This window comes from Melozone crissalis, unplaced genomic scaffold, assembly GCF_028551555.1.
Source record: "Melozone crissalis strain CALT ecotype California unplaced genomic scaffold, PUWL_Pcris_2 ptg000006l_1, whole genome shotgun sequence".
NCBI lineage: Eukaryota > Metazoa > Chordata > Aves > Passeriformes > Passerellidae > Melozone > Melozone crissalis.
The window spans coordinates 11,857,364-11,885,198 of NW_026535784.1; the positions used below are offsets into that span (position 1 = coordinate 11,857,364).

General features: G+C 39.1%; 1 protein-coding gene across 1 annotated transcript; it reads left to right on the forward strand.

The window, feature by feature from the left end:
• Positions 1-166: 166 nt before the first annotated feature.
• Positions 167-27,320, forward strand: MAN2B2 (mannosidase alpha class 2B member 2). Its single transcript, XM_054295812.1, has 19 exons — positions 167-320; positions 2,516-2,662; positions 6,446-6,551; positions 8,900-9,072; positions 10,310-10,425; positions 11,409-11,586; positions 12,801-12,999; positions 15,897-16,087; positions 16,823-17,009; positions 17,853-17,986; positions 19,007-19,263; positions 21,194-21,385; positions 23,159-23,411; positions 23,517-23,627; positions 23,742-23,934; positions 24,592-24,747; positions 25,120-25,232; positions 26,086-26,203; positions 27,088-27,320. Exons 1-19 carry the CDS (start codon positions 189-191, stop codon positions 27,180-27,182), a joined length of 3,051 nt encoding a protein of 1,016 aa, XP_054151787.1. The 5' UTR covers positions 167-188; the 3' UTR covers positions 27,183-27,320.
• Positions 27,321-27,835: the final 515 nt, after the last annotated feature.

A 27,835-nucleotide genomic window follows, 5' to 3' on the forward strand; every position in this document is an offset into this window, starting at 1 on the left:
CCCCCGGCCCTGGCGCTCTCCCGCCCCCGCAGCGCCGCTCGGGGCTGAGGCGGAGCCACCCTCAGGCCCCGGGGCCCTCCCGCTCAGAGGAGACTCCTTCCCCTCATTTTATTTATTTATTTATTTCGTTCCGCTCGGGGAGGCGGTGCTGCGGGACGCGGAAGTGCGGCGGGAGCGCCGCAGCAGCCATGGCCGCCCCGCGTATGCTGCTCCTGCCGCTGCTCCCGCTGCTCGCCCTCCTGCCGCGGGCCGCCGGCGACCTGCGCGCCTTCGTGGTGGCCCACAGCCACATGGACGTCGGCTGGGTGTACACGGTGCAGGTCGGCGGGGGCGCCGCACGGGCGGGGAGGGATCGCTGCGGCCGGGGCTGAGCCGCAGGCAGGGCTGCCCGGAGCCGCCTAACGGGGCCGGGCGCCGCCGGCTCTGCACCGGCTCCTGGGGCGCGCAAATAAATCCTTGTCCGGTGCAGCTCCTGTCCCGAGTCCGGCCTGGTGTCTCCGCCGTCCCCTGGTGTTCGGGATCCTACTTTGGAGGAGGCATGGTTAGCCTAGGAGCCGTGCCCTTGGGCTGTGGGTTTGTGTGTGCCTGTGTTCAGCAGGATGCTCCTGATGGGGTTTTTTGGGTTTTTTTTTCTTCTTCAGGAAAGTGTTAATTCTGTTTGATGGGGCTTTGATTATGTGGCAGATTTTCATGGTCTTTACGTTTATCTTGTTACAAAGCCAAAACCCTAGGAGAGCCTTCTGTCATTTCTTCAGAGAGGAGGGCAGGAGCCCAGGTCCTCGATGGCTGGGTGGGCTTGGAGCCTAGTGCCTCTGAACTAATTTTTGCTAAATATATGAAATGCAGAGCAAGATAAATCAGGTGGGGCCTGATACCTTTTACCTTTGTTAATCAAAATCCTAATCCTGAATTCTTCTTCATTACTACGAATTATTTTCCTTTATGTGTGAAAGATGCTGCAGATACTTCACTCACTAGAGAGAAATGACATTAGGCCTAACTAATGAAAAAGAGCTAGTGGCTCACCCACTATCTCTGCTGCGCATGTATTTTGTCTTCCCTTTTTAGGAAAGATTAGTGAATTTCTCCTTTAATACTTCAAACTCATACTCAGAAATTGCATAAGAGAACACAAAACTAAAACTTCAAATCCTTAGTTAAAATTTCACATTGTTTTAAGTATCTAATACTCTTGATTTTGAGAAACTCTTATGAGCCAATGGAAAAATAATTGAGGAAGAAATTATTTAGATAAACCAAACAGTATCTTAAGCCATTCATCCTACGCTCAAATGCTTTCCTTTTTCTAGTGGCATGACCATTTTTACAATGGTGTGTTTCTGTTGTGGAAAGCAAGGGGCTAGGAATTTCTGAAGTCAATTTCTGATTTGGATTACCTCAAGTCCTTGTTTCAAATGGTAATTTTCATGTTGGAAATTAACCTAAACTGAAACTCTGCATTCATGTTTTACATATCATGTACATTAGTTTTTCAGTGGGGAGAGATCTATGTGTCAACCACTTTAGGATGTACATTTTGTGGTGCGTCTTCTTAAGTACCCGTAGTTTAAGTAGGTAAGTGTTAACTGTCCAATAACATGCAGATAACTTTGTTACAAGGCAAGACAGACATCCCAGGAAATCCTAGGCTGTTGTCTTTAGACATTCTCTATCCCTTTACAATTAAGTAAAAGGTGGAAGACAATCTGGTCAACAAAAGTTGTTTTGGTCGAAGTGTACAAAAAGTATCTCCTTGTGTGCACAACTTCAAAATTAACATGGTGTTGTTAATTTGATACCATATCATAGGATCTAACACTGTGGTAGATTATTTGATGGGTACAGCTGTCAAATTTGCATTGCAATAAAGGTCCGTAGGCCGCATTCTGGAATAGAGGTGTTTTTAGGAGCAAGACAGGGTAGATGCCTAAAATCTCACACTTTCTGTGTCAACGGTTGAACTCATTCTAAGATTCTTTTACCGGCTTGGTTTTACTCTATCCTAAAACATCAAGAAAAATAGAGTTATTTTTCATAATAGTATAATTTACAGTAGATGCATCACTGCATTGTACTGGTAATGCACAGCACAGAGTCACACTTGCTCTGAAGAAGCAATTCTGGTAATTCAGGCCATCAAAAGGAGAGCTGGAATGGGAGAATGAAGTGTGCATGTGGGGTCTATATGGTGCTGCAAAATACTGTCAGTGATTTAAGGTGAACACTGAGGAACAGAATAAACCATTCCTAGTGTGTCCAAAAGATAGCTGAAATTGGTGCTGGTCTTGGGAGAAGCTGCACCTTGATCTAGTCAGGTCCCCAGTCAGGAGGATATTTTCTGAAGCAGAAGGGCCAAAGGCTGTATGTAGACAGCACTCAATTTTTCTGAAGCTACAAGGCAAGTGTGCAGCAAATGTGAAGTTTTTGGTATCTCTCTTTTCAAGTCCAATGAGTGCTTAAAACAGCCTTTTTAATTTAGGTAAAACAGAGCTTATTTACTTTTTTTTTCTTTCAGGAAAGCATGCATGCTTACGCAGCAAATGTGTACACTACCGTTATAGAAGAGCTGATGAAAGGAAAACAGCGCAAATTTATTGCAGTGGAGCAGGAATTCTTTCGACTCTGGTGGGATATGGTAGCCACAGATACACAGAAGCAGCAGGTAAATTGCACTGGAGTCATGCTTCCTGCTAACAAAGAATTCACACTCTTTTCAGGGGATAAATAGGGGCAAAGTACCTTCACCATTTGCTTTTTACCCAGATCCGATGTAAGCTGCCTCTGAATCTAGTACTTAAAGGACTTTAAAGGCAGTTGCAAGAGGTTAAACCCCAGCTATAGATTAGAGCAGTAGGAGGTAGTAACCTTTGCACTGAAGATTTTTTTTACACTTTACATTTCTTGTTTCATGGCAACTTACTTATCTGGGGCCATGCTACTTTGAGATGTGGGTGAACCTGAAACAGGCTGCACCAATATCCATTAAAACATCTGATACCTATCACTGCTCTCAACAAGGAACTTTTTGTTCTTTGCAGTTAAGTACTGCTCGAAAACCTGCCATTTGTAAGCACAGATAGTACTGCAAAGAAGTGACTGCACATTTAATGGCAGTGATTTTTTTTCTAGTAACGTCATTGTGGAGTTTTATTTGTCACTTCTTCTTTCCTCTGACATGAAACAAACATGCTGAATCAAAGACTGGACTGATAGGCTAGCAGCTGGTTGTTTGTTTTGGATCCTAAAACCAAAGGGTGTACAGGTGCAACTTCCCATGGGCACTTAGAAATCCATGGTCTGTTTTGTTACCAGGATCCTATCAACAGTTCTTTACATTTCAGTTTGTTTAAAGTTCTGGATGTTTGAAGCATTGTACTAAAACCACACCTCTTTGGTTTTCTTCACATAGTTCTTCACCATTCTGAATCTTCTGTTATGTTCTGTATTCAAATAACAGCCTGTGCACAGCTGATCTTTGCAGGAGAGATTTTGCTGGGTTTAGGCAGTTCACAGTGTTTGTAAACTCTGCCCATATTCACCTGTTGTAGGACAATTTCCTTGTAGATTTATTAAATTAGAAAACTGTACTGTAAGTAGGGAAGAAAACAGCATAGGAGCTGCTCTGTAGAGGGACAGGGAAGTGCTCCAGCTTTCAAAGGTGAGTTGATGTTATTTCAAGTATGTTCTGCTGCTGTAAGCCAAATGTGAAGTCAAGGCCCATGTTTCTAATATCTATTCCTGCTATTATGTGGAATCCAGAATGATGTGTATCACGTTTGACATTGGTAGTGCAAAATTAGTACCTATGAATCAGGCTTTACTTTCTTTGCCTAATTATTTGTAATTATTGCTTTTACGCATTGTGTAGCCCGTTCTCTAGTTACTTTATAGTTTCTTCTCTCAAAATTAAAATATTTAAAACTAAATTCCTCTTAAACCTGTGTGTCTAACTTTGAAACTCTAATTTGCAGATAAATTATATGTTTTTAGCGTTAGCAAGTTTCAAATATTGGTCCCTGAAATTAGGTCACTCTGGTTACTGGCCTGCTTTTTCCACTTGAACTCTAGCATTAATGATTTTCTGTGGTATAGGCACTCTGGTTTTAATTTTCCTTTTTTTTTTTTTTTTTTGGTCATTTAGCGGTTTGCTTGGAATACAAGATGTAATTCTAGTGTTGGTTTGAAGCTTTGTATTGGAGCTATAGCATTAAAGACTAGTAAAAGGTACAGCCTGGGTGTCGTAGTTGAGATGGTCACAATACAAAGCAACACACTCCATTTTCAGAAGGCTTCAAACCTGTTTTTATTCTAGCATGCATGTTTTTTATACATTCTTGCAACATAAGTTTACACTTTACTCATTGGTCATGAAAGATAAAGAAGGTGCTTATTGGAACATACAGTTGCAGTTTTCTCTTATTTATCCTTCTTTCTTTCTTGATTTCTATGTCAACGACCTTGGTAGAAAATTCTTTCAGGGGTAAACATGGATCCTCTTCTCAAACGTCTCTCTGGCTCACAGAAGTTGCTGTAAAACATCTTCCACACCTGGATACAGAAGTTGTTTTTTCAATTCAGACAAGAGAATATGTAAGAGTGAAATGCACTGCAGCAGTATTCAGCCAGATGGGAACCTTGTAGTTCTTAGCACGTGTTATTTACACTGAATTTTCTTGTGTGAACCATTCCTACCTCCTTACTGTGGGTTGGTGTCTGAGTGCTTTAACTAGGGGAAAAAAAAGATGTATAGCCACTTCTGTCTGGTTTGTAGGCGTGAGTTGATGGTAGTATGGTCGCAAGGATCACAGATATGTTCTAACACCATAGCCTTCTGCTGTTTATAGTACTACTGCTTCTGTTTCCTCCATTCCTCCTTCCTTTTTCCTCCTTTTGATCAGAAAAAGTGCTTTTCTTGTACAGATACTATTTTATTTTCTTTTTTGGGGAGACAGAAGATTGGATATAACTTAAATAATTTGAATTATTTTTCTTGTTTTTCCAGCCACTCAGTGGTTCCACAAAACTTACATTAAAAAAACATTTTTGTGGCCCCAAGTTTGGATCAGAGGTATATTTTGGTATTTGCCCCATCCAAGTGGGGAATAATAATTACAGATTCTTTTCATGTAGGTCAGGGCCAGTTCTGTGCTGACACCAGATATCAGTTATCTGGTCTCCCAGCATGCTAATCAGTCACCACAGTCGGCTGGAACTAATTTAGGAATGCTGAGCCCTGAAGCGTTTTCACAACATTGTGAAGGAGAGAAATGATTATAATCAAAATTGACAATCTGGCATCCTATCTGAGTAGACACTGAAGGTTCCTGGGAAAATAAACATAATAGCTCTAAAAATGGCATCCTACATGACAGATTAAAAAAAAAATGTTGAGGATTAAAATATATATTTGCATAAACTTTACTTATTGGGAGTTTGAGATATCTCTGAATTTCTAAAGTAACTAAAATAAAACCAGAAGACTTCTGATGCTTTTAGAAAGGGACATAGACTATTCCTTCCTCCCTCCAAACACCACCCTCTCTTCATGCAGCATTTGCTGAAGGCTGTACTTGTCAGCATATCTGTTGTTTCTAGGAGCTGAAATTAAACTCCCCCCTCCCCCACCAAGAAAAAAACAACCCCCCCCCCCCCCAAAAAGCCACCACTGAAAGTTGAGCAGGTTGTAACATATTGAAATTTTTTAAACTAGGAAAAATACCAGAAATTGGGGTTATCAGTGGGTTATTCAGGCAGACAAACCTGTGGAATAACTATTTCTTAATAAAGCATTCTGTCAGTCACAAGTTGAGCAACTTGTCTGTGCCCCAAAGGCAAGATAGATGCATATGGAGCAAGATGTTTATGGCCATGGTGTGTGGCACTGTCTGTCTTCTGGATCCCAGAGATCTAGTTTCCAGTTAAAACCCTGAGTATCACTGCTTGCCTGGGGCTCCATTGCTGCTTGCAAGGAATTGCATATTGCTCCCTCATCCAGCCACCAAGTGCCTTCCCTAAGCCAAGCTGGATGCAGCAGGAGGAAGATTTTGGGAGAAGCATTAGCATCTTCTGTTTTAATCCTCCAGCTCTAGCTGCCTTGAGGCAGGATTTACAGGCTGCTGCCAGTGCAGTGTCTGGTGTTCAGGCAGTATAAAAAGGCACAGTAACAGCACCAAAAAGTCAATGTGTACCTGGCACCCTTTGTTCCTGTTACCTGGATAAATCAGTACACTGTGCAGCACATTGAAATCCTTTTTTTTCTCTGTTACTCTACTTTAGATAGCCTCAGTACAGACAGCCCTGGATCTCACTTTTATCTCACTTTTTCTCCTAGATGCCTTCTTGACAAATGTTGTGTCTAGGTAATGTGCTAGCAAATGAATTTGCAGCCTTTTTGGATAAGACTGAAATGATGCTTACGTTCTGTGTCTTAATTTCAATATCATAGGTCCATCAGTTGCTTCAGGAGGGACGACTGGAATTTGTCATTGGAGGGCAAGTGATGCATGATGAAGCTGTGACACTAATTGATGATCAGATTATACAGTTGACGGGTATGGATATTTGCATTTAACTTTTATTTTTCATTGTAATGACCTTGGAGGCTTTTTTTGTTTTCATTTTTGCCCTCCAAAATTGCTATTAATTTCTGACTTCTTAAGAACTAATTAAAGTGTTTCTTATTTTTACTAGCCAAAGTGTTATTTGTATAAAAATTGTTGCTTAAGCAAAACCCATTAGTTTTGACATGACAGTTCTGCAGCAGGCACAAAGGTTACCAAAAGCTGGTTTGTCAGGTAGAAACTTGTTTGGAGCAGAGGCCTTTTGTGTGTGTATCTGTGTGTTTGAGAGCAAAGTTCTGGGAAGATAGTAATGGTGAAATTGAGGGTATGAAACACTCCTCAAGAAAATACGTGGTAGCAATTCAGAGTGTGGGGAAGTTGTATTGCTTAGGCAAGGTCTTCTGCAGAAAGGGGCACTGGGAATGTCGCTGAGGTCAACTGAAATTCGTTGAAATTCTTCCTTGATGAAGAAACCCCCATTTGTAATCATCGTCATTTTCTGTTAGAAAATATTTCCAAGAGATGCACTATTTGCCATTTTAATCTTCTAACTTTTTCATTTAACATTTGTATGTTACACCTGTCCATCTGATGGTTCAAAGAGTGTTTTAGTACATGGGTTTGTTTGCATTGGTCAGTGCAAACAGAATCAGGATAACTGATGCCACCTCTGTGCTAGAGATGTCTGCTCTATGCCAGGAGGAAGGGGATGTGTCAGCACCAGCTGCCATGGCTGATGGAAACTATGCCAGGGCTGTGGTGTTTCTACATGGGACACCAAAGGGACAGAAAACACTGCTGTTATTTTCTGCATCTGACTGCACAGCACCACTGGCCTTGCTCCTTGTCTGTGTTTATCAGGAGCTCAGGATTAGCAGCTGCTTCTGTACCTCAGTACACTCTGGCCGAGAGGAGGACAAGATATGAACTTTTTTTCTCTCATCTGACTCCCGTGTTTAAAGGTTTTTTTATGGGCTTTAAAGCACTGACCCTAGGACTTCTTAAATAAAATATTAAAATGATTGAAGAGTCTTTTTGTTAAACACAAACACAGCTTTTCTATACATTGTAGTTAGCTGAAAAAGACATTCTCTCTAATTTAACATTTCACTCTGTATAAACATAATCTTTATTTTTAAAAAAGAAATTTCAATTTTGGTAATTTATTAACCAGGAACAAAAGTATTAATGTATTTCAAAATTCTCATTTGTTTGTCCTGAGCCATCTATTCAGTTTGAGTACATACAAAGAAAATTGATTATGTGGAGTTCAAGTTGAGAGGACAAAGCCAGTGCAGACATTTGTGGTCTAGATTTCATGTCTTCTATTGTCTGTCCAGAATTCCAGTGTTTTGGAGAAGCCTAGAAAACCCTGTTTCAAATATGTCTCTATCAGAATACTGAACCCATTGTGAATATTTTAGCTAGGGAAGATATTAACCATGGGAAAGATGAAGTGGAAAGAGGCCTTGCAGCCTCACTTATTCAAATGTGATATTAAAATTTGAAATAGAGTTATTCCAGGGAAGATATGATTGTATTTTCAGATATTTCTGAGCATTATTCTATAACTATAAAATAATGATCTGCAATTTCTTTTTCCTTTTTTTTTATTATTTTTTTAATGATGAATATCCAAGTGCAATATACCTGAGTTCCAGATAAAATCTACTGCTTTCCTGGTAGTTTTCCTTTGATTCAAATGATTTTTCTGGGTTCATGCTATTGTCTGGGCTTTCCTAGTTCGGGGGTTTCTTTCTTCAATACTCATTTCTATATTAGCAACATTAGTAACTAAATTAGTAACATTACTTGTAAATAACATCAAGTATCGAGTACGCTATTAAGCTTTGTCTTTTTTAGTTTCATATAATCATGTTCATAATAATCATGTTCATGCTAGTTTTTTTTAGTGAATGGTTTGCTTCCCTGTCCCTTTGTCATTAATGTGAGACTAAAATATTCTGAGAATGCTTAAAAACCATAAAACCCAAACTTAGACTTAGCCCCAGGTTGTTGTTTTCATGCAGACTGCACCCTGGCTATTAGCCTTAACCTAATCTGTAGCTATGTACTTTTTCCAAGACCTGTCTCTAATCATAATTCCTTTTTGTTGTAATCCTTTATAATATTAATAAGGTATACTTTGCATAACAATATAAACATTTTCAGTATGAATCTTTTTGGTGTGAATGATTAAATTCCCAAAACTTTGTATGTTTTGGGAAACAGCAACAAGAAACTATCCTTCAAGTGCTTACCTGTATTGCAATATGCCTATTAAATTTACAAAATTAACTTTAGAAGTGTTCCTAACCTAAAGAAATTTTGCTTTGCAGAAGGTCATGGGTTTTTGTATGAAACTTTTGGCTTCAGGCCTCAGTTTTCCTGGCATGTTGATCCTTTTGGAGCTTCAGCTACAACACCAACTCTTTTTGCTCTGGCTGGTTTCAATGCTCATCTTATTTCTCGTATTGACTATGATGTGAAGGATGACATGCAGAAAAACAAGGTAAAAATACCCTTAGGAATGAAGCCCTTGCTGGCCTCTACTTACAGTAATCTAAACTATGACATTAAGATAAGAATCTCTGTCATCTGGGCAAGAAAGTGTTGGTATTTCTTGTTGAAATGGGACGTGTTGATTGCATGTGGTAATGGTGAAACATATTAAATCTGTGTTATATGGTCAATTAATGTCTTCATGACTTCTGGTCAGTGATAAAATGTAATCTAGCCTGAAGAAGACACAAAAGTGGGCAAATAGGCAAGTCTAAAAGGTCACTGAATTAGGAGTGTTTGAGACAGAGACATCCAGGACTTGCACCTTTCCCTGAGAAAATCTTGTATCTGTTGGGTTTTATGTGAGCAGGTTTTTTTGTAACCTTTGGGCACAGTGTTGTCAGGCTTGGGACATTTATTTGTGCCTGTAAAATTAATGATACTAGGTCAGTTAAAGTGGCAGCTAGTCATGGTTTTGCTGAATTCAGATTTTCTTTCATGTTTTGCCTTCTCTTGCGCAGTGTCCCATACACAATAAATGCTTTTCATATCACTGTGTTGGACTGATCTGTCATCAGTTTTGCTCACTACATTATGAGAAAAAATGGGGCTTTCACCACTGTGTTCTGGGCACTAGGCAGTTTTTATGAATCTTGGGTAAAACTCAAGTGTTTTTGAAGAAAACAGAATTCATGTTGAATTTAGTGAAGCCTGGACCAACCACCTTGTGTTTGTAGTGGTTTGCAGTTCTTTCTGTAAAAATCTTTTATGACCTTTTGACAATCTTTGCCCAGCTATTTTTTTTTCTGGCCATTAAGAATCTCAAGGCTTCCAAAACAGTAACATTGAACATTAACATCAGTTAAACATTGATTTCCACTGACTACAGTGCAGTCAGATTACATCTGAATCTTTTCTAGCTTATAGATGTTCAGCTTCCATTGAAACAGCTGAGGTGTAATGGCTGTGATAAGCCAGGCTTATCTCTGGATTTTAGTGTGCTGGCACTGTGCTGCCTCCTCTCCTTCTGCATGGATTCTAATGGAAAGAGGCACTGATGTGGCCTCCTGTATATAGTGTGGGACCTTGCCTGGGGTACCATTGGCATTGGCTCTTCAGAAAAAACACTTAAAAGTATTACAAGTGGTGGGAGGGAAGATGGGAACTCTGAAGTCTTAAGTTGTTAATGATGTATTTCTGTGAATGCCATCAAGGGTAATGGTTTCTTACCTTTTTTTGTTTTCCAGAAGCTTCAGTTTGTATGGCAGGGCTCTCCTTCCTTATCTGCGAGACAGGAGATCTTCACCCACGTTATGGATCAGTACAGCTACTGCACTCCATCACAATTACCTTTTTCAAACAGGTCCAAAGATCTCCCAAATATCCAGAAATGTTGTTCACTTTGGAGAGTTTATCTTATTGGGGTTTAAGCATTTTCTTTGACTGTTTTCTTTCAATAGTATCCTGCTGCTTTCTCCTGACCTGTGGTAGGTCAAGGAGATGTCTAGACTCTGTAGATCTGAGTAAGGGTTATTAAGCATCCTCAGCTTTCCACCACAATAAAGAAGTTTGCTCAGTACCTAACAGTTGAATTCTCAAAAGTGACACTTGGTACTGACAGGCATTAAAAATACCTCTAAATATTGACAGACTTGTTTTCTTACACCAGGAGGCTTGAAACATAGATATGGCTTTCATCTACTTATAATACAGTGACTTACTTACAATGTCAGTTCTGATTAAAAAAATTGAATAAAAATGTGAAACAAATTAATTACTGTAAATAGAAAATGTCCAAAGCAGAACTGGGGTCTTTTTTCTCTGCCTGGAAGTAAAGATTTGAAAGCTCTAGGAAGCTCAGTAGGGAATTGGCTATTGCTAATTGATTTTCTATGGGAGATTTTCAGCATTATCTTGAGCTGAGGTTGTGTCTATTGTCCCGGTAGAAACTAGAGCAACAAAAAAATGCCATTAATTTGTGAAGAAATTTGAGAACTTTTGAAAAATTTATTTTGCTTACTGGCTTATCCAGTAAAATACTCTTTGAAAACCAAGTCCACTTGGGGGAACATCCTTATTTTTACAAAGCTTGCTGGTTTGTCCTATGGTTTCTTCATTCGATGCCAGCAAGCAGCAGGGACTTGAAAAGTTGCACAGAGTTGAAAGAAAACTGGAGACTCTTCTCCCTATCTCCATTGCCAAATAAATACTTAAACTTAAATAGTAGCAATGAATATAAACTGATTTTTTTGCGTCTTATTCCCATTTTATACCAGCACCTTTTGATGTGTTTTTCGCAGTTGAGTAAATCCTGTTTACAGCTTACTGCTTTCTACTTCTCCTTAGGTCAGGATTTTTTTGGAATGGATTTGCAACTTTCCCAGATCCACCAAAAGATGGTGTTTATCCAAACATGAGTCTCCCTGTCACAGATGCCAACCTCCACCTGTATGCACAAACCATGGTGGCAAACATCAAGCAGAGAGCAGCCTGGTTCCGGACAGGGGATGTCTTGTGGCCATGGGTGAGTGCCTGGTCAGTGTTTGCTTTAGGAGAGACAGGTACACACCAGAGTGTAAGTGGATGGTTCTTGCTGCAGCAGGTACTGCAGAAATGCTGGTACAAACCACGTGACATGAAGTGTTTTTCTAATAATTGTGGTCTAAATGACTGACTAGTGGTGATATTTAAAATTTAAAAAAGCCTACCAGTTGTCTATCAAGTCTTCCACCCTACTCAAGATAGAAAAAAGTGACAAAACTGTAAAATAACCTCTTGCATAACTATATATTACAGTATTGCTTCTTTTTTTTACCCCTTGCTTTGTCTATTTAAATGATCTTTTTTCTTAACTAACTTAGCCCAACACAACTCGGTGTTAACAAAATTATAGCATTATAGGAAAGTGTGTGACACTTAGGTAGACATGGGCTTTCCTAACACATGCATAATAATTTTCTTTTTGAGTCTTTGTATTTTAGCTAGAGCCATAGGCAAGCATATCCCAGTTTGGTAATCCAAACACTTTCTTCAGCAATATGCTGTGTTAATTACATCCTGCATGTACATACAGCACTGATGAGCTCTTGCTGTTTTCAAGTTCTTAGGAAAGAATAACTTCGCCTAAACTGAATGTACAGTCTGGTTTCTAATTTTGATGGATGCTTCTGGTCTCATAATTGCAATATTAGATTATGTGTGTTCTTTATGGACTATTTCCCCACAATATCTGTTGTTACAAAGAAAAACTTTTTCTGACTGATGAGTCACTGATTTGTTTTTCTCCTGTGTTTATGACGCTGTTGCTTATATAGAATTTATTATTTTTGTAGAGAGTGAGAAGTAGAATATAATACTCAGTAGTTGTGCTGTAGTGAAAATTGTGCTGGAATGAGAAGTTTTTAACAGTACAAATAAACCCCTAAGTTCTAGATGCAAACACACAATTTTGCTGTAATGTAAGAAAAGTTATGGGTTTCTGTGCTTCTGATAATGGTATGTAAAAAAACTAGAGAGAATATATGGTTCTAAATCTCTATGCTTTTTCATGATTTTTTAATAATTACAGACAACCTGTGTGAGTAACCCTGCCCAGTCTTGATAGTTTTGTAACTAGTATCAGTTATATGGGCAGTCAAAATCAAAATAAATACCCCTGGAACATAGACTAGTGTTAAAAATGATCCTCCCTAATTATCTGACCAAAGTGATTTGGCTGTTCTGTGTTTGGAATTTCAGGGCTGTGACAAACAGTTCTTTAATGCATCTGTTCAGTACTCTAACATGGACCTGTTGGTGGATTATATTAACAAGCATTCTGCTGAGTTTGGAGTGACTGTCCAGTATGCCACTGTCAGTGATTACTTCCAAGCAGTCTATAGCAGGAATCTTACATGGGAAATTCGGGACTCTCAAGACTTTCTTCCATATTCAACAGGTAATGAAGTTCACAGTGCCTAATATCTGCCTCAAATGTGTACATATGTAAAATTTTAATAAGGGAAAATGAGCAATAAAGAAGAAAAATGCCTCCTGGTAGGATTTGCTCACTCTATGAGGTGTCATCAACAGACTAGGTCATCCCAACTTAGTTGTGTAAAAAAGATGGATGTGTGGCCAAATAGAAAAATGTCTCCTTTTTACTGTTTAAAAGAACTGGATTATGCATAGCTTAGACCAGAGGTGGAAAATGTGATGTGGAGTGATCTGTGAATGTCTGGAGAAACTACAGGTAACCAAGGGGCCAAGGCAATCTGAAAACTCTTGGGGTAGTTCTGTATTACTACAGTGGAAGGGGGTTCCCACAGTGAAACAGTCAATATTGAGGATTTGGTGTCCACACTCTAAGTAATTGAGGAAATTTATAATTAAGTCATATATGGCCTCAGCTCTCTTCACAGAGAGCAGCAGGCACAAGTTCTCCAAGGATTTTTCCTGGGAAAGGCAGTGAGAAGCTCAGAGAAGAAGAGAAAACAATTCTTATCTCTATTCACTGCTCCTGTTGTTTTGCACATGTGGAATGTGTTATGGAGATTGTTTACCCAAAGTGAATTGTTAATTGGACACCAGTGAAGGTTGTTTTGATTCCTTGACCCATTGGGTCAAAACTGTGTCCTGGCTGTCTCAGACACTCACAGGCTTTTCTTTAGTGTCTCTTTTAGGATAGTATTCTTTAGTATTCTTTATATGTTTTTAGTATGCAATTTAGTATAGTATTAGTGTAATATATTATAGCTTAATAAAGCAATCGTTCAGCCTTCCTAATCAGGGAGTCAGAACACATTCCCTGGCTGGGGGATTGCCTGTTTCTACTATAGCCAAATAGACTTGAATGCCCATTAATGCTTATTGCACCCATCAGGAATCCAGTTTTTGAGCTCCAAATCCAATCTTTTCTATAAACCAGAGCATATTAGGTAAGGATGGCCTGATCCAAACAAAATACTAATGTAGATGAACCCCTAAAGTCTCCTGTAGGAGAAAGTCTTGCCTTTTTCATTAAAGAAAACAGTTTGAAATTCTGGGGTGGGAAAGAATTCTCTTACAACTGAAGTCTAAACAAGTAAAAATATGGTCAGTATTTCTGAAATTTTGTAATACAGTGTTACAAAATTTCTTTGCTGCTCCTTGTTGCTTACATGCTGCACTGACTTAGCTTTTCAAGCTGAGCTGAAAAGTACTAGAAAAATACAAAAAAAAATCATGCAATACCCAACATCCCTTTAATTCTTTTCCCCAATAAATTTACCCTTTTAGACCTCATATCAAAGTTTGCAGAGAGAAGACACAGCCAATTTCTCAATTTCTAAACTCATCAATTTATTTTATTGCCTGATTTATTATTCAAATCCCATTGATTTCATTAAAACACCTTTCTGTATAATTGTAGCTACCACTGCTTCATCACATTTTTGGCTGTGTGCATCTATTTCAGACTGTTCTGTAATGTGTCTGTTAACTTTTCAATGAATAAAAATAACCATTGCTTCCTGTGAATCATGGCATGGGCTGATCCCTGACTCCCTCACCTCCCTCTAGGGATTATACCTAACACTTACTGATAAAAGCATTGCCAGTTCTAACTGCTAATATCCTTTCACATCTGGGCTCTTTCCTTTATCTTTTGGCATAATTTACCTGCAGGATTCAATTGTTATTAGCAGCATAATAGCAGCACCTTCAGAGTTCCAGCTGGGTGCCCACACAGAGATGTAGTTTTTTCCCCAAATGACTTTGTGTGCCTGGCAATTGCAGTATAGATTTGAGTGCACTTTCTCCCACATGCTGTTTTGCTTCTTGATGATTAATCCTCTCTTATTCTTGCTATGCCCCTTTTTTGTGAGTCACATATTGGGCTCAGTGTCACTTATGATATATGGAAACTCAAGTTTTAAGTCCCAGATAAGTATTTCCTTCTGCTCTGCATTCATTGTACTATGCTGATACTTATGTGTGGTTCTTCTGCTTGTAATGTTTAAAGCTATAATTGAATTAATTTTGTTGAAACTTCTAGCACCTTTCAGTCCAAAAATAAGTTTTTTGAGCAAAAGATCCTATTTTCTAATAGGCAATCTAATTTGCCTTTGATCTTGGGCTGATAGCAGATTATTACATTTGCATGTATGCTCTTTGGAAAACACTTTCTGCAACTTCTTTTTGGAAAACCTATATATCACTCGTGTATTTTAAAAGAAATTGCCCTCAAAAAACTGCACACTCCCACCCCTAAGGACAGTTTTGAAGGCTTTAAAAACAAATACTTGTTTTCCTATTTCACTCTGTGGGCTACTGAAACATTAACACAAATAGAATGTTGAAATACTTTCCAGTAACCACTTGAGGGCATCTTTTGATGTAGTTTGAAGTGCTGCAGTAGTTTGGAGTCATTACATCACTATTTCTACTCCAGTTTGAAGAAATAAATCCCTTTGACTGAAAGGTTGAAATTTTAGTGTGTGTATGAAGCAATTACCATAGATTATAATGAATTTATTAACAACTAATAATAATATATGCTTCAGTGAAACTTCAAAAATTCTTTTGTGCAGATCCACAAGGAAGAAATTTCCGTAAACACAGGTTAACTTGGTTGCTACTGTCTTTGTATCAAACTTGCATGTTACTAGGCCTGTAGGAGAGATGATAGTTTTTCAAAATGCATGTTGTTGGCTGAGTTTCTTTGTATGCTTTGTGACCTTTCTGCCTGATGGCTGCTGTGTAAATCCCCAGTAGGATTCATGTAAGAAGCTGAACAGTAGTAGTAGTAGTAGTGGTAGTAGTAGGATAACTGAAGTGGTGTTTTGATGTGTATTGGATCTGTTCCTCTCTAAACAGAGCCCTTCCAAGCATGGACTGGGTTTTATACTTCTCGGAGCACATTAAAAGGAATTGCAAGGAGAGCAAGTTCATTGCTTTATGCTGGAGAATCCTTTTTCACACAGTATGTCCAGAAACACCCAGAAGGTTCTATTTGCAAATGTAAAGCCTTAAAGCAACTTCAGAGTCTTAGATGGGCAGTTTCAGAGGTAAGGATTGATTTATTTTCTGCTTTGAATGAAATTGTTTATTTTCCAAATGAAAAGTTCACATAAGCATTTCACCTGGAGTGTCTCAAAGTTGCTTTTATATTTTTGGAAATAACTTCCCCCCCACTTTTGCAAGCCATAAGTAGAAATAAAGCCATTTTTCAAAAAAACTGTCTTGAAGCATGACTTCAGCCCCTTAACCATGCATCATGGTCACTGACAAGTGTTTTCTTCAACCAGTGAAAGAGTGTGTGGTTTCAAACTTTGCATATGAAATTCCTTTTCTTAGTGTTAGTTTTGTTATTTACAAAATTGTTCTTAAAAGTAAACAAAAAACAAAGAAAAATGGAACTAATTTAAAATTACTGATAATCTCTACTTCTGCAGTTTAGAACAGGAAGGACAAATTTGTTTCTCCAAAGTTCAGCAGCTAAGTGATTAGCCTTGTATCATTACCATTTGCAGTCCTCAGTACTTTTGCTGTTAATAATTATTTGGTCTGCTAAGTTGATGACCAGATCTAAGTATGAAATGAAAAACCTGTCTTGGTACAGTATATTTGCTGCATTCTTGGTTTTTGTAACTTGTTTGGTTTTTGCCTCTGAATGTAGCTGTTATCTCTTATTAAGTTGTGTGTAAGAAGTTTAGTTGACTATCATGTTAACACAAATGCAAACCTGAAGTTGTCATTCTTTCAAATTACTTTGCACCTTTGAAATTACTTTTAAATACAAGGTCCAGCACCACGATGGTATAACAGGCACAGAGTCTCCCAAGGTGAAGGACATGTACATGAATAACCTGATGTATGGAATGCTCAACGTGAAGAAGCTAATGGCTTCCATAATCTTTGATATCAACAATGCAAAGAAGAATGGAGAGGTCTATTCTTCTGTTTACACTAAAGACTCAGGAGAACCAGGTACTTTTTGCACAGCTTTTTCAATTTTGAAGCTACCTTATGAAAGCTATCATGTTTTCCTCCAAAATAATCAACATATTGTATACATCTAATTTCTGTGAACCACGGCTAGAAAATTGTATTTGCCTTCTGAGACCCAGGATTTCTCAGCTAATGTTAGACAGAACTCTACCCCAGTGCATTTATTAGACCTGGCTCTCAGTTTCAGACTTCAGTGTAATACAAGGAAGAGGTGCTGGGTCAGAGTAGTCACTAAGCTAACTTTACTCTGCAACAGAGCATTACATGATAAGGAGCACAGTCAGAGTCAAGAAATGTTCTTGCTATAATGTACTGCCAGCTTGTGTAAAAAATGTAAAAGGATTTTTAAGAAGTTTGTTCTAAAGACTGTGTACTCCCTTTTATCTGACTTTGGAAACTTTTTAAAGTCAGATGTAAGCAGTGCCATGGGCTGTGCAACAGACCCATTTGGATTTTTACTGGGCTGTTTTTCATGAGGCTTCTCATTTGATCTCCTGTATAACTCTGATAAAGTTAATACTGCATGACAATGAGTTCTAAGCAGCTTATCTTCACTAAATGCATTTACATTCAACTCAGGTGTCATTTTCTGAATACATGGTCTTTTTTGATTGGGCAGAGAATAGAAGAATAAAGCAGAAGAGGTTTTAATGAAGGAGTGTAAAAAATTTTCCTTTTTTCAATCATGAAGTTTTACTGCAGGGTTTTATGTTAAAATTTTGTAAGATAGTTGTACCTAGACAGATTTCCTAAATACATTTTAATACCACGTTTTAAAAATACATAATGTAGTGACTGCAAGTTTTTTTTGTTTGCACAAAGGTGCTGCAGATGTTGACCTGTATGTGGTTGTCTATAACCCACTGGCATGGAACATCACTACCTTTGTCACAGTTTCTGTCAGCAGTGAGGCAATGAGTGTGTATGATGAGCTGGGACGTTCTGTGCCAGCACAGGTACTTCAACTTTGTTACTTTCTGTTACTTTTTTGCTCATTTGTCAGTTTTTATTGAGTTGATTCTACCTCCTGTTGAAGTGGAATTTTCCTACTTGTCCTTCAAGGGTTGTTTTTGCTTGTCTGTTGTCTCAACAGAGACTTTTTTTACTCTCTACAAGGACTTGCTGCTCTTGTAGTGTGTTTGTCCTTTGCATGTCTGTGTGACCTGGTGCTTCTTACCTTATTTTTATATCTGTGAAAAAACACTGTTTCAAAGAAACACTTTTATGTTGAAGCACTGCCTTACAGTTGACAGCCCTGTTTGAACAATTGACAGATTGCCTTGGTGAGGGAGAAGAAGAGAATTAAGAAATGTAGGTCTTAGAAACTGGTGTCAGTCAGCTGCCATTTGGTGGCTCATTCTGTCACAGCCAAGCTCCAAGACACAGCCAGCTGTTCCAGGGGAGGGAAGAAAGTGGCCCCAAGTGAGAGCTGACACTGGCCTTTCTCAGGAGCATCTCCTGTACAGAATGCATCACCATAAGTGGCTTGATAAATCTCCAGGAATGCTTCCTGCACATGAGGCCTGAAGAGGCCTGACACAATTGCAGATGCTCCCCTCTGCCCCTGAGATAGCTCAGCAGATTGTGCCAGCTGCAGTTTCTGTGACCTGTGGCTTACCACTGTGACCATGCACGAAGGCACATTGTAGTCAGTAGTGAGGCACAGCAGCTGTCCCTTGTTCCTGCACATGTGGTGCCATGAGACCACACTGCCTTTATCTGCAAACCATCAGTCTCTCTGGCTTGGCACGTGGTCATGCTGCACCAGAAAGGCTCAGCTTAATCCAAGTTCACCAGGCTCCCAATTAAAAGCAGCATGGATCTACATTATAATTTAGAATTATAAGAATGGCATGTTTAAAAACTTATTAAAGTAGAAGCTAATTTTTATAATTTAGGGCTTACAGCACATGAGGGTAATTGCCTTGCTAATTAATTTTCTGTAATGAGGCGTTTTTGTGTATGCTATTATACAGGTTCAAAGCTCCGTGGAGTCCCAGTCTACCTATGATCTGTATATTCTAGTTGCAATAAGTGGCCTGAGCTACAGAAAATACAGTATTAAACCCTTGGATGGTCAGCAGGCTGCCTTTGTTGGGAGCTCAGTCAAGTACAAACGGAGAGACCTGGCTGCTGCAGGGCAGCAAAGGCAGCAGTTGTTTCCTGTGGTTAACAGCTGCTACCAGATCGTGTTTGACCAAAACACAAACCTGATGCACAGCATTACTGACAGGTGAGACTGCCTGCTTCTTTCAGTAGCATTTCAGATTTTTTTAAAACAATCCATAAAAATAAGTGCAAGGATTTGTATTATGTGTCTTAATTCCGAGACTCAACAAAATGCTCTTTATGGTCTTTAAAGTTCTTTTTTATCCCCATTTCACATGCCCTCTTTTCGCAGGACACTTCAGCACTAGCACAGGCATGATTCCATACTAGTTCTGTGATGTTGCCCTGTTTAACTTTGCAGCTGGTCTGAGATGACATATCACAGTAATAACTAATATATCAGCAGAGTTCCAGTGTACTTTAGACCAAAATAGGGTTGTGAATGTGCATTTTTATTAAAAATTAGTAAAAAGCACATACAGTATGGCTGCACAATGAGCCTCAAGTGATAAAGTAAGAGCTTACTTACACTAAGTAGTGTTTTGCAAGTCCCATATCACTCTTTCTGTGGTAGAAAGCTAGAAAACTCTTTGAAAGGAAACTTTTAATTAAGGAATTTCCATTTAATCAGGTAGGAAAAATGAAAGAATTATCAAGATTTAGGTGAGATTTGAGGTTTTCAGGTGATCTCTCTCAGCTGATGTGAATTGGCCCAATTTCTTCAGCTTCAGTGCAGTTGTGCTGCATTTTGCCTGCTCAGGATTCAGATTGTCACCTATTATATACTGATGGAATATTTGACCCCTTTTACACTGGCAGGGTGATGGCTAGATCTCTTTCACCTTTGCAGTTTTGTTCATAATTCTGCCTTCTAGAGCAAGAACTTGTTGTCCAGTATCATTAAAATCATCTTTAGAAGTATAGCTGGACCTTAACTAAGAGCCCTGGAGTAAGTATTTTCTCAGAGTGCCTCCAGATCATAACTGCCTCCAGATTCTATGAGAAATATAGTGTGGAAGAACAAAAATCTAAATTCAGATTCCTGTTTTTTCCATGCTGTTCTGGCAAGCAGCAAGAACTGGAGTACAGCATGCAGGGGAAATGAAATATTCGCTTTCTTCACAAGCCTTCAGACAAGCTCAAAATGCTTGAGTTTCACAAGGTTTGCACTGGGATAATGGGAAAGAATGAGGTCTCACAGGTCAGAATGGGAGGAAAAGTTGAAAAAAATTGGGATCTTCAATTGGGAAGCCCTTTACATTCAACTGCAACAGTTAGAAGTTCTAGATCCTGCCCCTGCACTGAAAGTGCCTCATAAGAGAAGTAGTAGAAAACACTTGGATATTCTCCTCAGTTAATACAAATGATGGGTAGCTACATTAACACGAGATAAAATGTTTAGCAGTATAAATTTATATGCTAGATGAAGTGATTTTTCCTGTTTTCACAGCAAGTTGCCAAAGGCAGAGCAGGTAGCTGAGAGCAGCATCTTAAATTGCCTTCATATGACTTTCTAAAAATTGTGATAATAAGTCAAGAATAGCAAACTGTAAGCTTCAGTGGAGAGAGGAGGAGATGCAGTAGGTAGTGAGTGATTGTAAATGTTGATATCCTGTTGATTTTATTGTTACCAGTGTTAGACATGGAAACTCGCATCATGCTGATTTTACCTAGCTACAAAGTTCAGTGAACCTAATTATTCAGTGGAGCAGTGCAGTGTACCTCATTCCTGTGAAATGGGTAGTTTTAATCCTGGAGCAACTCTGGCATCAAAGCAGTGACATAATATAGATGATGTTTAATCTTAAGATGTTTCTCTTCTACAAAAATAGAAAATTACATAGAAGCTCCATTTGCTTACAAACTGACATGTATCTTAATGGGAAGCACTTTAGTTCTTTGCTGTCCTCATTTATTCAGTCTCACAAAATCAATCCACTGTGAAGAAAGTTTTTTTTGTCCTTACATTTCCTGCCTCATTCCTGTTGCTGTTCAGCTTTGCATTTAGCATGTACAAAATGTGTTTGTAAGTTATATAATTTTTACTCTTGTAGGGAGACCAACCAGACTGTCCAGTTCACCCAGGAGTTCCTTGAGTACCACGTAAATGGAGACACCAAGAAAGGACCCATTTCAGATAACTACTTGTTTGCTCCAAATACATCAGCTGTTCCAGTATCAAAAGCAGTGGTGTTGGAAGTGATGTCTGGAAGCTTGATGACAGAGATCAGGCAGTATTTCTATAGGTACAGCACCATTACAGCTTCACTGGAATGTTAGCATGTGTATGAGGTTACTTCTGTACAGTTACCCCTAAACAGTGAGCTCTGTACTGTTTAGGATTTAGACAAAAGAACTATTATACATCTGCTGAATGTGCTGCTGAGGAAGCACCTTTTGTAAATCATAGAATGATAGTAAGTGTAAATCATAGTGTTAGAAGGACTGTGAAGATCCAGTTCCAAACCCTCTGCAGGGACACCGTCTCTAGACCAGGTTCATCAAAGCCCCATCCAACCTTCAGGGCCAGAGCCAGAGCATTCAGCACCTCCAGGAATGGAGCATCCACAGTTTCTCTGTGACTGTCTCACTACCCTCAGAGCAAGGAATTTCTTTCTCACATCTTATCTAAACCTACTCTTTTTAAGTTTAAAGCCATTTCCCCTTATCCTGTCGCTACATGCCCTTGTCAAAAGTGCCTCTCCAGCTCCCCTGTAGGTCCCCTTCAGGTACTGGAAGGCTGCCCTAAGATCTCTCCAGAGCCTTCTCTTCTCCAGGCTGAGCAATCTTAAACTGTCTTCATAGGAGAGATGCTCCAGACCTCTGATCATCTTTTTAGCCCTCCTCTGGACTCATTCCAGCAGGTCCTTGTGCTTCTCACGTTGAGGGTCCCAGAACTGGATGCAGAGCTGGATTCTCTGGGTGGGGTCACATGAGGGGGAAGCAGAGGGACAGAATGACCCCCTTGACCTGCTGGCTGTGCTGCTTTGCAAGCAGCCCTGGATAGGTTTGGGTTTCTGGGCTGCGAACACACATTTGCCAGCTCATGTTGAGTTCCTTATTAGTCAACTCCCCCAATTCCTTCTCTCCAGGGCTGCTCTCCAGCGCTTCTCTGCCCAGCTTGTGTTTGTGCTTGGTATTGCCCTGACACAGGTGTAGGACCTTGCACTTGGTCTTGTGGAACTTCCTGAGGTTCACATGGGCCCACTTGTGAAGCACATACTGCTGCAGGAGGGAGGGATGGATGTGGAGATTGTTTAGGGTGATCCTTTGTGGTACATTTTTTAATGCAACTTCTGTTGAGAAGCTAGTTCTATACAACTCAATGAATATTGCTGCTAATATCTTACATGGATGGAAATTGGACATAATACATTTTCATAACTGTGAATATCTATCTTGAAAGCAAATCAGAGAATGGAGGAATGAATCTTTTATAAGGTCACTCTGACCCCTGATGAACTAACTGTTCTCTGTGGTAAAATTGTATCAGTCTATAAACCCTTCACCCCCTTTTAAATCTGGTTGTTTGGTTGAAGTCTTTTGCTTTACATGGCATTGCTCAAGGATTGTAGTGAAGGACCTTTGGAAAGTAGTGTGCAATTCTTTCATCAAAGCTGATGTCACCCAGATTGAAAAAATGCATCTATTCTGTATAATGTAAATATGTTGCTTAGAGTCATAATAATTTTTAGATTTGTTGCTAATTTTGAGAAAAACAAAAAAAAATTGTTGTTAATTTTGAGACAACAGCATTTGATTCCTCATTTGTAATCAAATGAGGAATCCTCCTGACACTTGAAATGTGAAAGAAACTTACAGGATATCACTTACCCTGGTTGAATATCTGTATATTTGAAAGTTAAATTGAAATTAAAAATAACTGTACTTTAAATAAAAAGAAAATGGGTAAGAAAGTTGTCTGTGTAGGGTGACATCATGAGTGCCTTGCAAGTTTTGTCGTAACCAGTCAAGTACTTCACCTTATAAACTCTGCATCCTTCCTCTCATTTTTGCAGCAATATTACTTCTCAGGACTACATTTATGCAGTGTACACCAGGCTGTATTCAGTACCAGAAGGCTACGATGGGAAGCTGCTCTGCCGTAGGATAGAGCAAGAGTACAGTGTTGGGCCTTTGGAATTCAATCGGGAAGCAATCTTGAGAACAAGCACAAGTTTGAACACCAAACAAGTTCTCTACACTGACAACAATGGGTATCAGATGCAGAAAAGACCATTCAAGGCATATGTGAATAACACAGTGGCTCGGGTAGGCACTAGGGTGTAATCCAGAGTCAACTGTGCTTTATCTTTCCTCTCTGTTACTGTTTCCTGTGTTAATATTATCTCTGCATGGTTTACTGTGTGGTTACAGAACTATTACCCTATGGTCCAGACTGCCTACATAGAAGATGACACCACAAGGCTGATGCTGCTTGCAGAAAGAGCTCATGGTGTGTCAAGTCTAGGGAATGGACAAGTCGAGGTAAGGTTTGAATTTGTATTTCTTTTTCTAGGTGGGCATAATTTCATGGCTGCTGATAATGTAAGTAAAGCCTGATGGCTCATTCCTGTTGTGACATTTACCTTCCCAATACAGGTGATGCTACACAGGAGACTGTGGAACAACCTTGAGTGGGACCTGAACAACAATCTCACTTTGAATGACTCTTCAGTGGTTCGCCCTGTAATCTGGCTTATTTTAGGGAGCAAGGCTGTCACCAACACTTTGTATCAGATGAGTGGCCTGGCATTAGAGCATAGGCCAGTAGTGATGTTTGGAGCATTATCAGGTAATCATTCAGTCCCCTGTGCTGCCTTTAGCATCTGAATGGCTTGTTTATGTTGCTTTCATTTATGCTGTTGAGTTTTCAAATGCAGGCTTCAAGCCTCCTGTGAGGCAAAGTTAGCATGTAGTGAGTTAGGAGACAGATTTAGAGCCTGCTAATTACTTAGCATTAAGTTCAAACATGGATGTTGTCCAAATATATGTAATGTTTCTCTTGTTATATAATTATCTCTACTTGGAGAGGAAAATAAATTTTAAAGCATCTAATGAGAGCAAAATGTTCACACAGGGAATTAGTGCAAAGTAGGTAGTGCACCATATATCAGCTTCCAGGATGCTGAGTCCTTAATGGCCATTTTTGGGTTATTCTTTTAAAAATATTTGTTCACCTTAACTAAAACTGAAGCCTGGTATTGAAATAACAATTTCAAACTGAAGTGAAATTTGTTTTATGGAAAGCTCTGATACACTTTTCTAGCAGTTAAAATCATGCTGCTTTCTGCTTAGTATCTTGGAAGGCCTTGGAGGAGAAGGCATATCATCTACTTTGCCTCTGCCTTGGCAGAATAAGCAAAAAGCCCTTTACCCTTCCACAGTGCCCTAGCCAGGCTTGTGTGTGTGATGGATGTTTAATGTCTGTTTTGTTTTATTTTGCATAAAGGAGAAGATAAACCAAAGCTACCCAGACAACTTCAGCAGAATTCAGTCCATGATTTGCCTGTAACTATGCCACCTAATCTTCATCTCCAGACCCTGAGCATTCCAGGGTGGAGGTACAGCTCTAATCATGCAGAACAGGTCCACAGCATCCACATGGGTAGGTGCCTTCCAAAAGGTGGCTGGATGTTACACTTAAATAAGCTGGTTTTCTTTTTTCTCTCTTCTCTGTGGCTAGTATTTTTATTTATTCAAAGCATTAAATTCCTCAATCAAGGAAGTTAATTGTGCTGTATTATTTCTCTGCCCAAGTAGTAAAATATTTCTCCTGCATGAGCTTGTTATGCCTGTTAGTGACATTCCTGTCAAAGTGGGAGCTGGCTATTTCCTGATATTAGTCCTCTTGCTAATTTTAAAAAAAAATAGGAACTAAGTTCAAATGATGGGAGTTTAAAGTTTAAAAAAATTAAAGTTTAAAACTTGGTTTTAATTTTAAAGTAAGAAAATATATGCATTTTGATTTCTTTTGAAGGTGAACAGAAGCAAGGTGATCCAGATTTCAGTCGTGTCCTGCTGAGAATTAGACACTTGTATGAAGTTGGAGAGGATCCTGTGCTGTCTCAGCCTGTGGTGGTAGATCTAAAGGTAAATATAACCCTTTGAGATGGAACACCAAGTGAGGTGTTTTTATTCCAGAGAGAAATGGTTCTGGAATGCCACATCTTGAGCACTATAAAGTACACAAAAGATGGATATAAATGTATTAGTAGAACTTTACCTCAGAGGGAAGTGAGCCTTCTTTTTCTTACTTGGCTTTGCAACACAGGAGCCATCACTTCATGCTGTGCCTATGGCACCTTCATCTGAAGATCTGCTAAATGTGGGTAGGACTGGTTCTGCTGAGCTGTTGGTAGTGTAACACTTCCTGCAGTACCTTAACCAGTGCACAGAGTAGGATTCTGTTTTGTTGTTTCTTTAGTCATTGAAAATTGTACCTGTAATTAATGAAACTTGCACAGGATTAAAGGAAAACATTTTTTTCTCTACAGTTTATTTCTGTGAGTTGTTCAAACTTTGTCACTTCCATCATGTACTCAGTTTTTTTTCAGTTTCATGTTTATTTGATCTTTCCTATGGAAATAGATAACTTTATACTCCATGGCAGGTTTATTACTTTGATTGTCATGATAGAAACATGGGGAACAATGTGTAGAATTCTCTGTTTCAGTAAAAAGGGAAGAGTTTCTGCCATTTTAATAGACTCTGTACTGCAATGCAGAGGAAGCTTTCAGCACCTCAGCTTCTTGGTGTGAAACCTGGTGAATCTGAATTTGCCCTTGTGCTGCATGACCTTGCAGATTTTCAAAGTCTCTCTGCTCCAATTAACAGGCCAATGCTAGAGTTGAAAATTCTTTCTGGTATTACTGTGTGCTAGGCTGGTGAGTTGATACTCTTTTCTATGAACCCTCCTTTGATTTCTGGTGTTCTCTTTCCTCAGTCTTTGCTGAAGGGATTGGGATCAGTGGTGGCAGTGGAGGAGCGATCCCTCACAGGCACCTGGGATGTGAACACTTTGGAGCGCTGGAAATGGAAGACTGCACAATATCCAGGCAAAAGTAGGTGGATTAAGGTTCTTGGTGTCCATTGACTGTTGAAGCTTGATGATTAGTCTAGTTAAAAATATTTTTTAAAATTGTAAGATTAGAAATGTTTTGTATGACAGACCTGGTACCTGTCACAGCCTGCAGGTAGGAACATTCCCTGCAAGCTAAGATTCCCTGCAAGTACCAGACTGTTGTATTTATCTGGTAGCTTGTTTTGCCTAGAGGTGTTAAAAAGCTTGGAATCTTTCTGGAGTTTTCTTTGTCCAGATAGAAGTGGCTACTCTATGAATTCACACTTGTGACACAGATTGATTTTGTCAGATGCTGATGAGTTGTGTTTCTCTAAGTTGAAGCCTGTGCTACAGAAAAACACAGCTGCAGTTAAAAATCTCTGCTGTAATCAGCTTAAAGGACTCTATGGATGTGATTCAAGTTAGGGCTGCCACCCAGATCCAATGCTGTGGGTGACCTCATTTTATTTCTCATTCCAGTTAGCTGCTTGGACAAAGTCCTTACTGTCACTTGCATACATATTGTGCCTTGTAAAAAGCTTGCCGAGGTTTTGGAATGAGCTGAGTGGAAGTTTAGAGCTCTATTTGACCTGCAGCTCTGAGCTTCCTTGCTCTTTATTCATGATGAAGAAAAGGTGCATGACTGGAAAAGTCATTTCACATTTTCTGTGTGAGTCAGTTTGTGAAAAGAAGAGAAATTGTTGTATATTTTAATATTATGAATGGGTACATCTTGGGCTCTATAATACTTTGAGTTCTAGGGAGGAGAAGCTGCTCACACACTAGCTTTTAGGGAAGGGATGAGTTAAAACTGATGTGATAGAATAACATGTCCACTTGAGTAAAGCTGCTTTAAGAAATTACCAATGCTTTTGTGTTTTACAGGGTTCTTCAGCAGCACAGAGACCTCAGAAGACTTTACAGTAACTGTTCACCCAAAGGAAATAAGGACTTTCTTTGTATACTTTCAGGTTCAATAATGTTTGATGATGTATTTCAGGTGGATATGTAATATCTTTGAAATTTTGTTTCAAGATACAAGTGGTAATCTTGAAAAACATCCTATTGCTGTTAATGAAAGAAAAATTAATTTTGGAATAAACTTTGAATTTAATTGAGTTGTGGGCCTGAGCTGTGGGTGTTTTTGTTGGTTAATTATTTACAACTTTTCTTTTCTGAAACTTGCTCAATGCAAAAAAAGACCTGTGTTGCAGAGTCAGCATATTGAACATTATTTTGCTTGCTATTGATGGTTTTGAAGTGATTGCTTCTATGATGCTTCACAGTGAAGCACTAACAAAATCATATTATTCCTGCAGTCTTGAATTGTCTTTCTAATTAATAGTGCTGCCAAGAGTCTTCTCTTAAGGTTTTTATTGTTAGGGAAGATGAGTTCCAAATCACAGAGTAGTCATTGGTCAAGGGGTGGTCTGTTCCTACATGCAAGGAGAGCTGCCTGCTGTGTTTCAGCTACTTTGTCTTCTGGGCAAAAACTGCAAGGTTTCTGCTTTGCTGTAAACTGAAATGGAATGTACTATTTACTCTTTGTATTCCTTAGCCCCAGGTTCATTTAACTTGTGTCTCTTTAAGATTCAGAACTGATGAATTTTGCCTGACAGAATCCTGGTCCTGG